This window comes from Semicossyphus pulcher, unplaced genomic scaffold (genome assembly GCF_022749685.1).
Source record: "Semicossyphus pulcher isolate SPU_LCO1_2020_fin unplaced genomic scaffold, fSemPul1.0.p SCAF_19, whole genome shotgun sequence".
In the NCBI taxonomy this organism is placed as follows: domain Eukaryota; kingdom Metazoa; phylum Chordata; class Actinopteri; order Labriformes; family Labridae; genus Semicossyphus; species Semicossyphus pulcher.
In genome coordinates, this window is record NW_027211692.1 from 21395242 (window position 1) to 21411384 (window position 16143).

The following is a 16143-nucleotide window of genomic DNA, read 5'->3' on the forward strand; positions in this document are numbered from 1 at the left end:
TGAGGAAAGCAAAGGGAAAAACGTTTTATAAAAATATTACAGACGCTTTAATAAAAAAAAAACCCAAAACGTATGTTATATATATAATATAATTTTAAATCTTTATTTCCCCCTTTATCTTGGCTATTTAGCAAGTGTTACACTGGTTGCCATGACAACCTTGAAAGTGGTTTTGTCACTTATCATGTCATATGAGTGTCTATCAGGGGTGAAAAAGCTTACTCTCCTAAAAAGCAATATAATGTAAAAGAAAAGGTATAATGCATCAATGCAACATCAGTATATTATTATTTTGGTGTCATTTTTGGGATCTGACCTTTTTGAGCAAAACACCCAATGGCTGATTTATTAATATTTCAAATATTTTATAGATCATTCTAACCAAAAATAAACTCCTTTTTCTCAAACTGTCTTCTTTTCTTAGTGGAGAAGCCTACAAAGCAGGCACGTGTGTGAAGCAGCCTGATACCTGAGGGCCTTTGCTCATAAGACGGAGGGTGGTCATACCATGACCTGCTGCACTAACACCTCCAAGTGGTCCACTCCCCCCTGACTGCACTGGGCTCCAGTAGTCCACTTTACTTATCTGATTTTGAGGACCAAGCTGACTCAGACAAGGCCCAAGAAGCCAAGTCATTAGACAAGTCTTCTGGTACAAAATAGCGATTAATTACCTGTGTTTTTTTTTTGTTTTTTTATGGACACATTTTTGAATTAATTCTTACTATCATGGTAAGTACATTTTCCCTCTTTTATTTAGAGAGGCACAAGGCAACAGACAAACTAAATGCCAGTGTCACATCTTTGAATTGCCTAAGACCAGCCTATGCAGGTTTTAAAGTTGAGGATTCAGTCTGCAAACCTGAGCTGCATCAAGCAAATGAGGAGTCAGTGGTGAGAAATACAGCAGCAGCTGAGAGAGGCCAGAATTGAATAAGGATCTGAAGACGCTACAACATTGCCACACGATGGCACTGCAACACTACCAAGACTCAGAAGGCAACCTCTAAAAGGTTTGTTGGTTTTTTTTCCCTTTTGTTCCTGTTGTGCTCACTGCCCAATCAGATTCCAATCGCTCACATAAACATGGCTTTTTGGCTGGGTACTTCTGCTTGTAGTTGTGTGAACAAGGCACAATACATGCATCTTCATTCATTTATGATCGAAATTTCATAAGGTAAATGGTAAAATCTATGCTTGTAATACCCAGTGGCTATGACTTCAGGAGCAAATTGGGGTTCAGTGTCTCGCACATCGACACTTCAACATATGATTGCGGCAGTCAAGGATTGAACCTCCAACCTTCTCATTAAGAGACGACCGACTCTACCAATGAGCCACACCCGCCCCTGTTGTATTGATTCACCTAACCAGACAAAAAATCTGAACATGACAACTAGGCCAAAGTCCAGCAGTTGTTGCAACATGAGACCCGCGCGAACAATCTTTCAAGGCTGTTTTAAGCCATAGAGAACAAGTTGCTGAGCACAAAGGCCAGTCTAAAGTACCTACAGCTGCTCAGCCAGGATCACACCATAATAGAGAGGGAGGAAAAGCAGAAAACAGAGGAATATGGCAGCAAGGTGTCTTACATTTTGGACAAATCTATGAATACAGCTAACCTATGAATAAATAAAAGTATAATCAGATGCAACTACACCTTCAAACAATCTATAGCAAACCTGCACAGGGGAAGACCTGCCCATGTAATCTTTAAGCCCAATGAAGCCCCAAGAACCCAATGTGGGTTGAGATTCTTTGAGGTGGAATTCCTGTACTTAGTTTACCAGCTGAGGGATCCAGAATCAGTGGAGGCAGCCCTCGGTGAAGGGAAGTCCAAAACAGGAAGAGCAGGACAGTGAGAAGCCCTTCTCTCCGGTCACTGATTTGGTGATTAGACAGAAGGACACACTCATATTTTTGAGCTTTCATAGACAAAGGAGGAGCAGATGAAGGAAATTTGAATTTATTCCCAGCAGTGATTTTCTCTGAATTTATGATTTCTCCACACATGAGCAATACACAGACCATTGTAATCCTTCTACTTGATTTTATTCATCGGCAATTTTACTTCAAGAAAATTACTAGACTTTTTTGGCTATTAAATTACTCATTTGTAACAAGGTTTATTAAATAATATTTTATTAAAATGGCATTTCAACATTTCAAAATCATTTTTTAATATAATATACACCCAAATCCTCCTCACAACAAATTTAAAACACTATCATTAAAAAAAAAAAAAAAAAACATTTTTCAGCAAAACAATATTGCAACATGAAAATTCACTTCATTGTAACATTTTGAACTTGAAAAAAAAAAAGAAAAACAAGACACAAAACCATGGCTCTCTTTAGCCAAATATTCAGGAATAAGTAAGAAAAACAGTGAATGTAACACAGCTTAAGTCTCTAGTTGACGGCATGAAGACCCAGTGTAACTACCTTATTGCAAACCACCAACCAGCATGTTATTCCCACTCCCCCTGAAAGAAAGAACAGCTCTGTCAATAAATGAATAAACAGCCTGAACTTCTTGACAAATTAAAGTGAGGAATAGAACAGATTATGGTAACTTATACAGTTAAGGCCATATATTTAATTACACCGAGGCTCCAGACATTTTCACAACTTCCTGTACTTCATGTTGCAATACAATTATTGTGTTAACTCAAAAGGTTATTTACTTCATTTACATACAAGAATTAAAAAAAAATAGACAGTATGCATATTCTTTTCCACTTTTACTGACTAAAACAGATTTTCTGTGGGTCCGAAGTTTAAAGCGCACTAGTGACATTCATTAGTATCTGTTGAAAATAACCTTTCGTTGCTTCACTTTAATCAGACGCTAAGGGTAAATTTCTAAAAATATTGTGGTAACATTTTGCCCATTTCTCCTCACAGAATTGTTATTACTCAGGTTTGTCGGCTCCTTGCTCTGACATGTATTTTTATTTCAGTTTATAATTCTCAGTTGAATTTAGGTCAGGGCTTTGTGATGGCCACTCAAATACCTTTACTTTGTTGTATGTTAGCAATTCCATCACAAGATCACAAGACCCTAAGCAACTAAGGATTTATCCTTAGTTGTTGTCCTGATGGACTTCTCTTTCTGACCAAGCTACTTGATGGCTCAAGAATTTTCTTCAGTAATTGCAGATAGCCATCCTTCCTCATGACAATGTCACTTTTTTGGAGTGCACCAATCTCAGAATCAGCTATCGTGTGACGACGATATAGCCTCTGGGAGCAACGGGGAACATTTCGGGCATCTGGTTTAGCCAGTGTTTGGAGATACGGACTTCCAGCCGAGACTTCCTTTTCCATGCGCTGCATTGTTTACAGTCCAATTAGCACCTTGAGAAGAGACTGTGTTCAGCTCAAAAGCAAAGTTTGCCAATCCAGATATGTCTGCAAAATAAACATTGCAATTTCTTGGTTCATTACATCTAGATGATCTAGAGCAGACTGTTAGCTGCACTTGCACGCAGATGTCTGTTTATAGAGATGAATAAAAAGCTAAATCATTGACAGATGACCACTGATGGTAGCCGGGATGGCATTACAGCAGATTACATTCTGCCTGCTTATACTCTCCACACCGAATGTTTTTTCCTGCATACACCGAAACCTGCTGCTACGTGACTGGTCAATACTACTCGGACTACAAACGTTGTACAAACGGAAACCAGAACACTTTCCATACTAAAATATGGTTGCACGCCTACAGATTCTACATTATGTACATTTTTATGTAAAATCTGTAGCACCGGTTGCTTTTCCAGTAAAACAACCCTCAAACATAATGCTGGTGCCCTGTGCTTCACAGTAGGGATGGTGTTTCTGGTAGAAGAGCCTCACCCTTTCACGTTCTAACACATGATAGATTTGACCTGACGAGCATGCTTTTGGACTGTGGAAGGAAGCTGGAGTGCTAGGAAAGGACCCATTCATGCACAGGGAGAACATGCAAACCCATATCAGTGACATATTGGATGTGATGCATTACATTTTTTGACCCACAGATAATTAGCTCTAATACACAAAAGCTGAAATAAATGTATTTTTTGGCTATTATTTTCAAAATCACTGTTATTAAATGAAGTTCTAAAATAAAGTCTTGACATACCACAAGAAAAAATGGTGATATGGAAAAAAATGCTTAGTTGTTAGAAATTGTGTTTGAATTTCTTACCTATGTGTACTTAAATATATGGCCTCAACTGCATACACATCAGTATCGTGTTTGAATCAGTACAAAAACTATCCATCAACACAACAGGAATGTGGGTTCATTGTGAATGTTCACTCAATTTCTGCTGTAAACTATAATTTCAATGTATAATATTATTATAGGTGTTTTTTTTGCTGCAGATGTTATACTGTATATATATTAATTTTCTATCAATTATTATACAAAGAGTAATTACCTGCCACTCCTGTTGGAAAGGCCACAAGGCGTTCCACAGGGGCAATCCATCTACTTGGGACTACAGTTACTGGATCAGAGTAATACTTCCATATCAAGGAGATCATCAGAGCAGCCTAATAAAGAAATATGAATATGAATATATTGTGCAATATGTATTTTGTTTGATTGTCTTTATGCTAGGAATATAAACTTATTCAAAATTGCCAGAGTAAAGTGCAAAGATAGAATGAACTGGATGTTTTGTATGAAATAAATTAGTCACACTTAACGTGTATCGTATTTGTGGTAATGAAATAGATGTGTGTGTGCGTGTGTCTAACAGTTACATTAAAATCTACCACAAAATGCCTTTGTGCTTCTAGTTCCCCACTTACCTGCAGTATATAAAAGACAATGTTCACAACCCATTTCATTTTGGCTTGTTGCGCTGTTCTTGATTTCACTGCAAAAGTGAGCAAATACAGAACTGTTAGACTCAATATGCTGTTTTTGTGGAGTTACATCCTTCTTTAGTACTAACCCTGTGACTTTTGGCCTTTTTTTTTATCAGATTCAGTTTTTTTTTTTTTTTTAAATAGACACTATATAAGAAATGCCTATTAACTGCATTAGGTCAAGCCTTTGTTTATAGTTTTCATTCAAACAGTGGAGTGAAGGTAGAAAGCTGTTTGGGGGTCATAAGTAAAACTAAGAAAATGGTGATTGGTTTGTATTTAAGGAACGTAGCTTGGGAGATTCAAACTGTCAATGTGCAGTCAGAGAACATTTTATCACCGCAGATACAATCTGAAACAGCCTCTGCTTTGTATCACACTGAAGTTCTTTTTGCTACTTTCTCTTTGTCCTCAAGAAAATCTCGATGCTGAGGGTGAAGGAAAGCATTAGGCAGCAGCTGTTTCCACTGAACACAATATGATATCCAAATCCTCTTGCCACTTCTTGTGATTGTTTTTTTGAATAAATGAATGAATGACACTAACACGTGTTGAGGACATATTATGTGCCTTTAATTGTAAAGGTGACTTAAAAATAATCGTAAAGGTGATTCAAAGATCAATAAACAGCTCCGCAAGAAAAACTCTTCTACAGAGAACATTAAATATTTGTTCAAACTGTCAATGAAGTTATGATTGGTATTTAGAGGCAGTGTTGCCATTTGATGTTGCTTGATGTTCCAGAGGAGTGTACTAAGATGCAAGTTTAACATAACCAGGCTTTCTTTAAGTAAGCTGGCTCGGCAAAGTCTTAAGCACCAGTTAAAGATAACAGGTATCACAAAGGCGGTTATAAACGTTCTCTGTTAACCCAGAAAAGGAGCGATGATCGGCTGTCTGCTTCAGTCAGGCTGTTTGAAGAAGCGATGATGAATAAAAAGTTATTACGGTAAAAACCAACACTGCCGCAAATAAGGCAAGTGAGCAATGCTGCAAAAAATTACGTGGCGAAAGCGTAAATTAATGCAGGCCTATTTATTTTACCACACGAAACGCTCTCAGTGCCTCCTGTTCATTTCCAATGTAACAACTACACAAAGCACAACTCTTAAACTTTAATGATACTTATGACTTCAGTGGTATAGTCAGGAGTTGTAGTTAGGTGGGATACTTATTACTAGGGATGGGTGTTTGAAGAAATTCCCTAACTCCGACATCAATAAAGTTAACAATCAATTAATAAATGATCAGCATATTTTTATATACTTATTTTGCCTATGACAGAAAATCAGAAATGTCTTTTTTTTCTCTACGATTCCACAACCAAAAATTGCAGTGAGCAATATGTCACCCTATTTACATAAAGTATATCGTAATACCATTACAGCTGTGCTTCATTCTTCTCCACCATATGCTAGTATCTGATCATAAAACTACTCTAATCTGCTCACCTTGCTTTTCTTGAGTTTTTTTCCCCACACACACCGGTCTGCTGTAACTGCACACAGCCGCTCTTTCTGTTTCTCATCAATGCCGATGCTGACATTTAGAGAGCAGGGCGGCTGATGGCCGATACATGAGGCCGATATCATGTTGTTGCTTATTTTTGCATTTGATATAATACAAAAAAAACACTGTTGTCTGAATTATTATCTGCATTAAGTAGATCTACATTTTGTCTGCAGTTCACTTATTTTAGCTAAAAAGGCAGGTTTGTTAAAGGAAGTGAGTGTAGACTGTGTACAGAAAGTACCTGAAGTAGACTCCGTGAAGCACGTGCTTCAAGCCAGCCACATAAACGAGGCTGTCTGTGTATGCAGACACATTACGTTTAATCGGCCTTGTGAGCGCAGACATCGACCAATGCCGATTATGTCAATTATGCCAGATTAATGACATTTTGACATAACCAATTAATCAGTCTATTAGTAATCATGAGCTTTAAGTTTTTCAAAGTCAGCCAAAATAACCAAACTCGCGTTTTGAGTTTTTCACCTGTGATCAGAGCAGGTGAGCTGCATCTGAAGGAGGCTCGTCGTTAAAGACGTTACGTGTCGAAATGATCAAAACAGACCAGGTTAGCTGCGCAAAGCAAGTAACCATGGTGATCTAGCCAGGTTAGAAGAGAGCCAGCTTCGTGGCACAGATAACCCTGGGTTTAGGCCCAACAGAACCGGCTTACCCACTAATCTTGTTTGGTAGTACACCAGTCTGGTTTCGTGATTCAGGCTTCTCTTGTGTTGCACCTTAAGGCCCCTGTTACATGGTCTATCCTATGTATGTCATATGCAATCTACTTTGGCTCTCACCATGTGTTTTCAGCTTGTCTGTCATCTTGTTGATTTTGCGCTCCAATCTGGCATATCTAGCAAACTCATCCATCATGCTAATGGAGGACTGCTCCTTCTTCATCTCTTGAATTTCAGTCCTCATCTCACTCTCCTGCTCGGCATCTTTCTGCACAATTTTTGACAGCTTGAAAGAAGGAAAAAAGACTTTTACTGATTAATCAAAGAGATAGGGCTAAACTATATTAAAGGCTACTGTTGATTGATGCAGGCACTCCATCAAATCAGTATTTGTTCCCGAAAGACAATATAATAGGCTATCATATATGAATGCCTCTTGCCCTACAATTAAACAAAGATATTCTCATTTTTGATAAGCGAGTTTAAAACCAGTTAGGCTACACAACCGCCTTAAGTAAGCTGGACTTTAAGGGCCATGTTAAAGGGAAAAATTGAGATTGCAAGAATAGAGTCGTAATATTACTAGAATCTTAGTCATGAAAGTCGCAGTTTTAAAAGAATAAAGTCAGAATTTTAGGCTTTGTTCAGCCGATATGTTGTATTGAAGGGGAATATCAGAAGAGTAGCCAGCCTGACTAAAATCACGAGTCATTTTCGAATAAAATCACTTTACAGAGCCTTTAAACACTGACACTGTGGGGCTGATGTTTAAGCATTTCGTATTTGTGAAACCTTTACTAAAGAATTGTCATATGAAGCTGTATCGTGCTTGTGCATTACTTCGTGTTCTACAGTAACACAAGCTGTGTTAAACCCCTGGATTGAGACACTGCTATAATATGCAGCGAAACCTAGGAGACTAGGAGATCTCGCATGTTCTCGCGAGGTACATGTATGCTATGCTACCATGCTACCGGGTGTGTTAAATAAATATAGCTCGGGCCAAAGTGGCATTGAAACTCCTGTGCAATCTTTTACGTGTATAACTTAACAAGATGCTCATTGTGAAGTTATGCTTCACACGCTTATCATTTTAGTGCCGACGGCTGGCTGCTCTTCTGATATCCCCCTTCATAATAACATATAGGCTAACAATAGCCTAAAATGACGACGTTCGTAGGATGACGACTTTATTCTCGTAATGTCAGATTTTTTTTTTCTTTAACGTGGCCCTAGACAGTGTTTCTTACGTGTGAACAACGGTACAGTACTAAAATGTTTCCCCTTGACTGTAGTAACTCTCGTGGAAACCACACCCCTCCGTCCGTGGCAGAACAGCTCGGTTGTTTCAAGCTAGCTAGTTATGCTAGTTGCCCATAGCATTATCTCTTAGCCCTCCCTTGCTATCAAAGAATCTAACCGACAATGATCTGCTGTCAGAGAGACGAGGCTACAACGATAACATCAAAGCATGTAGTTTCAAGTAAAAAAAAAAATCATGTACCCCTACTTACGAATGAGGATATAGTCGGCAGGAGTGTTTTCATTAGATTGCAGAGAAAAACCGATCCCAGAACAAGGAACAACGCATAGCCCGTCGCCATGTTTGTTCCCTCTCTGGTCAACATCCTTGTTGCAGCAGCGTAGCAGCTGGAGTACCCAGTGCAAGTTAAACAATTATTATGCTATTGAAGTTCTGCAGGTAATAGCTCAAGGTATAAAAACACACGTCGCCTGTATTACTCAAATTATAAATAAAGTCCAACATGCTTTTTATAAGCTTTGCATTAGAACATGGTTAGGTTAAGTATGTAGTTTATTTGTAATATTTATGTATATATAAGACGTTTTAAAGGCTTTGATCTAATAGTCCGCATAGAAATAACATTAACACAGACCACTCAGCAAGAAAAAGCAAAATTGTAACTTGGCATGACATGGCATTTATATAATTAATTTGTGAATGTAACTTATCATTAAATAACTTATTTTATTTACATGGTAGACTTGAATTTCTCAAGTCTTGCACATACACTGAAAACAGCTCGTGGGTAAAAAGTGAGAGTCGTGTTGACTGATTGGCATATATCCTACCCACACAGGTATGATGTTTTGGTTCAAAAATGTGTTGCCTCGACCTCAACGCCAATCACTGGAAGCAAGGGGCGGAGAAAAACTCCTCCTTGTAGGTTGGTAGGATAAGGGATACAATATACTGAAAAGGGGGATCCAATCCGGTTTGAGCTTGTTCTAGTTATGGTCGGACGTTTATGTTAAGCTACACACTGTTCTAAAGGTTTAGGCTGAGGTGTGGGACAGACTCGTTTAGGTTCCCATACTGTCTAAGGCTTTACTTTACTGTCTAAGGTTTTATCCTTTTATCTCTGCCGAACAACCTACGCAACAATGGGAAGGAAAAAGGTAAGTTTAGATATACAATTCAATATTATCATTTGCTCTAATGCATATGTTGTCTTTTACGGGGGACAATGGTAGACTACTATGTATCTTTTATTTCCCTTTTTTATACTGCACTAGCTCTAATGTAACGTTATAAGTGCTGACTACAGTGCGTCCACATGCATGCATGAAGCCCACCTTTGCTATGCTCAGGTCTGTCGAGTCGATCCTGTTGATTAAGGAAAGTGGCGCCTTTTTACTTGGTAGCCTACACTGCAACGTGCATTGTCAGCTAACAAGTATGCAATTGTATGCTCTCGTAATGTCACTACTTGTTGGTTTAGATGCGAAAATTTGTATCCGAATGGGCTTTAATAATAATTCGTATTCTGTGTGTGCTGAGATCAAACAAAGAGGTTTAGCCAACGTCGATGAACAAGTTGTCATATCAAGGAAATATTTTGCGTAATTGCCTCAGGATGTGTGTAATTAGGCCTTTCCGTCATGAACGTGTTATTATTGAAGCATCCATTTGCACCTAGGAAATGGTGTGTTGTTTTTCTCTGATTTTCAGCCCTCACTGAGACTTTCACCTGTTGTCTGTGTGTACTTGAAAGCTGGTGAGCGTCACCCTTTTGGTCAGTCCTTTCTTTAGGAGCGTCATTGCTACTGATCCTGATCCTCAGAAAGGCAACGACACGCCATGTCATTTTAATCAAACACCGTAAAATTCCGTCGTAGAGTTTTATTTAGCAGTTCTTGGGTATTGTAACGTTGGAACAAAAAGCAGATTCCCAGCAATGATGTAGGCTATGGAAGCGCATGGGGGGAGCGAAACTTCCCTTTTTCTTAAGTACCCACGATACCATGCTTCCTTAAAACATTTGTCTCATGGACAAAGCTATACCGTGCTTGTTGGGAATAAACTACAACTGGCTGAACCCTTTTTCAATCAATTTAGAAACGTGTCAGACTCCCCTCCGCATAGGTTTAATAATTTCTTTGTGACTGAAGGAGAGAAAGCTGCCCATCCCCCCTTTGTGCTACACACCCACTTTACCTAACATATGAATGGTTGTTGATCCTGATTTATTAATTTGCTTCTCTCCTTTTCTCTTTCTTGCACAGTCCACCAGTGATGCAGATGCAAGTCCCGTGGTTAGTATACAAGTCTTTACCCTCAAATCGGCAAAAACACATCTTGACACCCAAATGAACATTTTGTTCTACTTTGAGTCAAGACATGGATAATATCTTGGTTCATATAAGATGGCCATTACCAGAGTGTATTGCTACCCAGCTTTAATCATGCAAGTGAGAAACTGGAACTTTTTAAGGACAACAGTCAGTAACTTTCTCTTCATGTACAACACATTATCAAAGCCAAAATAGTTGTTCTATTGGGTTTAAGGAACTGCAACCTGTAGGGGGCACTGGTAAACATGCAGCCCACCTTCCTGCATTATTTATTACAAACAAATCTTAAATGTACATGTACAAGCATTTATAATTGTTCGCCTTTACAAGAAGAACATTATGACAAATCTGTTGAGCTTTTCCTTTTTCACCCCCAGTCCTGTTGTAATTTTTATCTAGAATTTGAAACATTTTAAGAAGTTGTCAGGATTATTATTTGACATTTTTAAGTAATAAGAATGTTTTTACAAGCATGAAATTGAAAAAAAAAAACTTTTTATTTAACACACACACAAAAATGCACATGAAAAATAAACATTGAGCTAGACATTCAAATGAGAAAGCTTGTGTACTTGCTGTCTGGATTCATTACTTTTCTCTTATGCGAATACCAACCTCCAACTTGTTATGTAACATTTCATTTTTTCACGATTTTATGAGACAGAAGATGTTTAGTGGACTCTTAAGGATGCTGTGTTATGCAAATCCAAACTTTTAAATGACTGAACTATCTTTTTATCTCTTCGTCAGCCACCAAGAAAGTCTCTACGGTTGGCTGTGTGTACAAAGCCAGTCAATAAGGAAGAACAAGAAAAGACAAAGGTAAAAGGAGACATTTTGCCAGCGCACAATAACACTGTATTAACTTACAATGCATTGTTTTATTCTCTTGTATATCTCTGACCTTGCACTTCAGGCTTCTTGGTTTGTTTTGCTTTGTTAGCCAACTCCCAAGAGCAAAAAGGTGAAAGAGGTAGTCAAGGCCAAAGCAGAGGACAAGCCAGAAGAACCTCAGGAAGAAGAGAAAGAAGAGGTTACTGCAGAAAACGGGGAGGCCAAAGTTGAGGAGGTATTGTATAAGTGTCATCTTCATGGCTTTTATACTGTAAAATTGCTCTTTGTTTGCATTTAACCAATGTTGCATGTTTTCTTCATCTTCCAGCCGGCTGCAGCGGTAGATGAGGCAGAAGCAAAGGAGGACGAGGCTGAAGAGGAGGAAAAGGCAGCAGAGTAGTAGTGAGACCCTGAAACTCACTTGCCAGAGCTCTGTGTACCTTCTTTGTTGTTTGATGCAGAGATTATTTTTATCAACTACTTTCATAAGGCAGTAATGTTTTTAGGGATGCAAAAATACATTTTAAAATATTCTTTAAAAAAAGTCAATTCAATCTAATGGCTTTTTGAAGGGAAAGTGTCAGTAACTGTGGTGGGGTTTTTTTCCATTGTACTTATTTTTTTGTCTTTCTGGCTTCTTATTTTGCCTTTTTTAGGTTGTAGTTTTCTGCATAACATGCAGTGATGCCTATATAATGAATTTCATGTTCATATCGGGGAGAGTTTACCCAAGATCTTCTAAATTTGTCTTGAGGCATGTTGTAACCAGAACTGCTTTGGAATTCCATGTGATGTGTTTGATAGGGAACAGGATGATTGAAATTGGAGAGGTGTGTTCTATAAGCCTTTTTTATAAGGATCCTTACAACTGAAATTTGTTGTGATGACTTTATGTCGTCATTGAGTGTACCTTTGAGGATGGTTAAATTGATCCATATTCTTACCTGAGCTTAATCAATATGCCTTAATTATACTTGGGTTAACTGTATACTTCCATCAGCAAAATGGTAATGCCACAGTATATCCATTGTGGTGTTTGTTTGTTTGGTTTTTTTTTTTGTTTGTTTTTTTTACAAATGTACAGTTTCTTTCTTTTCTTTTTCTTTTTTTAAAAAAAGAGAATTTTCTTTGTTATAAATGGTATGTGCCAATTAAATGGGAATTTCTTTTAAATTTGTAGTTATGTGTAATTAGTTGCGTGTCCACCCTACATACAGAGATTGAGTTAAAAACACTGATTTCCGATGTGTCCTTTTTTAAGATAAGAGACTTCAATGATTGCCCCCATTGGGGGAAATTCACTTGTTACAACAGCTCAAAGGAAAGGACGGGGAGAAACAAGTGATGGATAGAAAAAAGGCAAGACAATAAAATGCAATAAGAATATTAATAAAAACAAAGTCTATGTACACCTTTCACTTATTGTGGATGGTTACATTTTTGTACAAAAAAAATTGCACCAAGTCAAAAAAACCGTGTATCATGGTGATATGGTTGATGGTGAAGTGACATTGCAGAATGAATAACAATTTCACATGAGAAGTAATTGCACAGTATGGATGAGGTAATAAAGATGCAAAAGTATATGTATTAAAGTATGACATTATACTATAATATGTTACGTTAGATATGCATAAATAGATAATTTGTATGTGCATTAATGCATAAATAATTTGTTCCCTAAAATGTATTATCGTTGCAATTTTTAACAACTAAAGTGAGAGCATAATGAAAAGAGGCCTACAATCCTAACCCTAAAAGTGTCTCTGATTCTAAAAGTTCCATTTTAATTGATATCCTGGCTCCCAAGATAAGGTAATACCCCCTTGAAGTTCAGGTAAGTTGACATTTCAAGGCATTTTGGGACCTGTTATCATGGGGCAGTTGACTGTTTAGCTCAATTGGTTATCTAGTTCCCAGTCTTGAAATCTTTAAAATGTAAGAATTGAAATTTAGTTACGATCAATAAATTAAATAAAAACAAAGATTAGAAGAAAGAAATTATGCAATTTTTTTGCCCTTTCCTTTGTGCTTCTTATTTAGAAAATAGCCCTGTTTGAAGTACAAACAAAAAAAAAATATAATCAGAACCAGATTATGACACTAGGCCACACGATTACATAAAAACAGAACTATTTAGGCAATTAGATTAATTAAGAGATACGTCAGAAAAACGGCGGCCTTTTGGCTGCTGCATTGTGTACAATTTTGCAAATAATTATAATTAACAATTTTTTTTACAAGCGGGGTTGTGATCATATCAATGCCCCATGTTACCCTCAAATAATGCAAATGTTGCTATCCAACAGGCTAACGTTCACTCTTGTCTTTTGTTGAAAGTGCTCTTCCCCACCCCCTTTTTCCTGTGTTACTCCGCTGTGGCGGAAGTAAGTCGTATTGCTGAGGCCTCATCCTTCCAATGGCGACTGCAAACAAGCTGAATAGAAAGCGGGAGCAACCGTGGAGGGGAACGGAGCAGTGCAACCTAATTTAAATAAATATATCATATTTTCTGTTGTGATAAAGTTAGACTTAGATTTGTTTCGCCTCTCCAAATCACGATCGATTCAATGGCCAATAATCGGAACATTTCGCTCCTTGAGTCGGGTAAGCCGCAGAAGTAAACCTAAATGATAGCTTTATATACACTATATCGCTCGTCCTAATGGACATATTATCTGCTTTTTCACGCATTATGTCTCCACTTTTCGTTTTTCAGAGCTCTACTACTTGATTACTCGTTTTTTAACAACGGGTCCATGTCGGAGAGCGGCTGAGGTAAGCTGTTGTGCATGCCTGCCGATGAATGTTGTATTTCAAAATAGTTAACTAGCTTGTCAATAATAGATTTAATAGAATCAATCTAATATGAATCAACTCTTGTGTTATACTGAAGGTCCTGACGAGCGAACTAGAGGAGAATCAGGTGTGTATCCCCGTTGCCTATGCTACTTGTTAACTGCTAGATGCTAACAGTCGGTCTTGACTGAGACTGGGCATTCAACTCATCTCAATTAATCGACTCTTTAATACCACTGTACGTCTCACCCGTTTGACATTACCCGTCTTTTCTTTTCTTTTTACAATTTATATTCGTGCCTTTCTTATGCTTTGTGGCCACTCCGCTTTACCAAACTTTATTTTGGCCAGCTCTTACCTGGGAGATTGGACTGGCTGGGAAACGAGCATCCAAGAACATATGAAGATTTGGTGAGATTCAACTTCATATCTGTTATGTTCGATGTTGGCACTTGTTGTTGTCGTGTGACAGTGGGACTCTGTGTCCATGCTCTAGGCTTGTTTACGTTCTTTGTTCTTATTCTTGCTTAAAGACTGTTGAATTTACTGGAGTTAGGGTTATCTACAATGTCATAACTCAAGCCTTCTGACTCAATTTTAAATTTAGTTCCGTTATGGTCGCTCATAAGACGGTATTAGAACATGCGGTATGCTGTTATTTAGCCCCGACTGTTGTACTGCAGATAGGGTGGGTTGTTCGGCTTTTTGCTACGTCCGGATGGCCCTGTTGGCCAATCAGAGACTGAAATGCGCTGTCTCTGCGCTATTTTGCATGTGACCTGTGCTGTGATTGGTCCATTAAAAGGAAAAGGTTTGTGTAAGAAACCATGCCTCTCGGGATAGGAAGAGTTGAGAAGCACATGAAACACCAAGTACCTTGTCACACAAATATTCTGACAAGTCAGTTAAAGTAGGTTGCAGCTCATGAAAAGATTTTAACATTTGTTTTATTACTTAAAACAAAATACTGCACCACGTCATAAATATTGTCAATTTAACCTATGTACTCAAATCCCAATCAAGCAAAACACAAGAATGATAATAAATTTTATTTATATAGCACTTGAAAGGTACTCAAAGACACTTTTCATGTTAAAACAAATTAGCAAAGACATTAAAAGCAATATAAAGTATAAAACAATAAATGTGCAGAAAATACAGTTCAAATGTGTATTAAAAGAAAACGGTTACAACAGTAAGATGATCGGTCACAGGTTAAAAGCAGATTTGAAGCAGTTTTACTTTATGAAATCAACTTAACTGGACCGTTTTATTGTGCACTGTATATGAGAAGTTTTCTTAGATAAAAAAAACTTAAGTCATTTTGAAATCCAACTTCAACTTTTCAGATTGAATTCTATTTTACATAAACTAGACAGAATTTAAATAAAGATGTGATTGAAACTGTTTCCTTATTGATGAATCTATTTATAATTTAACTTAATTAGTGTTAAGTCTATAAAAATATCAGGTCGGTAAATGGCACAATTTACAATGATATCAAACAAAGAAGAGCAGTAAATCTTTACATTTAAAAAGTTAGTTTGGTTGTTTTGCTTTTAAGTCTTATTATCAGAACTTTTGGTTGTGGTCACAGTGATCTCTTTTCAGTGTCATGTCACAACTTTGTCTTTTTTTCCCTGACAGGTTGCAGCCAACAGTCACATTGCACCAGACCATTTGCTAGAGATGTGCAAGCAGATTGGACCAATTCTTGATAAAGAGGTGCCATCATGTGTCCCAGGTGTACACTCTCTCTTGGGCTCTGGAAAGCAGTCAGTGCTTCGGACCACAAAAGGTACACAATCTTCAAGTATTGCTGGGGAAAGAAATATGAGCTTTTTTTCTCTGTCTTC

At 37.7% G+C, this 16143-nt stretch overlaps 3 protein-coding genes across 4 annotated transcripts in view; 2 read left to right on the forward strand and 1 right to left on the reverse strand.

The window, feature by feature from the left end:
* Positions 1 to 1950: 1950 nt before the first annotated feature.
* get1 (guided entry of tail-anchored proteins factor 1) lies at positions 1951 to 8677 on the reverse strand. The gene is made up of 5 exons (XM_069668208.1): positions 8572 to 8677; positions 7178 to 7343; positions 4809 to 4876; positions 4433 to 4547; positions 1951 to 2485 (listed from the first exon to the last, which is right to left on the reverse strand). The coding sequence occupies exons 1-5, from the start codon at positions 8659 to 8661 to the stop codon at positions 2412 to 2414; spliced, it is 513 nt and encodes a 170-aa protein (XP_069524309.1). The 5' UTR covers positions 8662 to 8677; the 3' UTR covers positions 1951 to 2411.
* Positions 8678 to 9296: 619 nt separating this feature from the next.
* hmgn1a (high mobility group nucleosome binding domain 1a) lies at positions 9297 to 12667 on the forward strand. The gene is made up of 5 exons (XM_069668702.1): positions 9297 to 9478; positions 10586 to 10615; positions 11405 to 11476; positions 11598 to 11723; positions 11817 to 12667. The coding sequence occupies exons 1-5, from the start codon at positions 9464 to 9466 to the stop codon at positions 11886 to 11888; spliced, it is 315 nt and encodes a 104-aa protein (XP_069524803.1). The 5' UTR covers positions 9297 to 9463; the 3' UTR covers positions 11889 to 12667.
* Positions 12668 to 13915: 1248 nt separating this feature from the next.
* Positions 13916 to 16143, forward strand: part of brwd1 (bromodomain and WD repeat domain containing 1) — a 30192-nt gene continuing 27964 nt past the window's right edge. For both annotated transcript variants that reach the window (XM_069668071.1, XM_069668072.1), the window contains exons 1-5: positions 13916 to 14095; positions 14208 to 14266; positions 14385 to 14414; positions 14639 to 14698; positions 15935 to 16085. In XM_069668071.1, the coding sequence (XP_069524172.1) occupies positions 14059 to 14095; positions 14208 to 14266; positions 14385 to 14414; positions 14639 to 14698; positions 15935 to 16085 (337 nt within the window). In that variant the 5' untranslated portion in view covers positions 13916 to 14058. The remainder of the gene's footprint in view (positions 14096 to 14207; positions 14267 to 14384; positions 14415 to 14638; positions 14699 to 15934; positions 16086 to 16143) is intronic.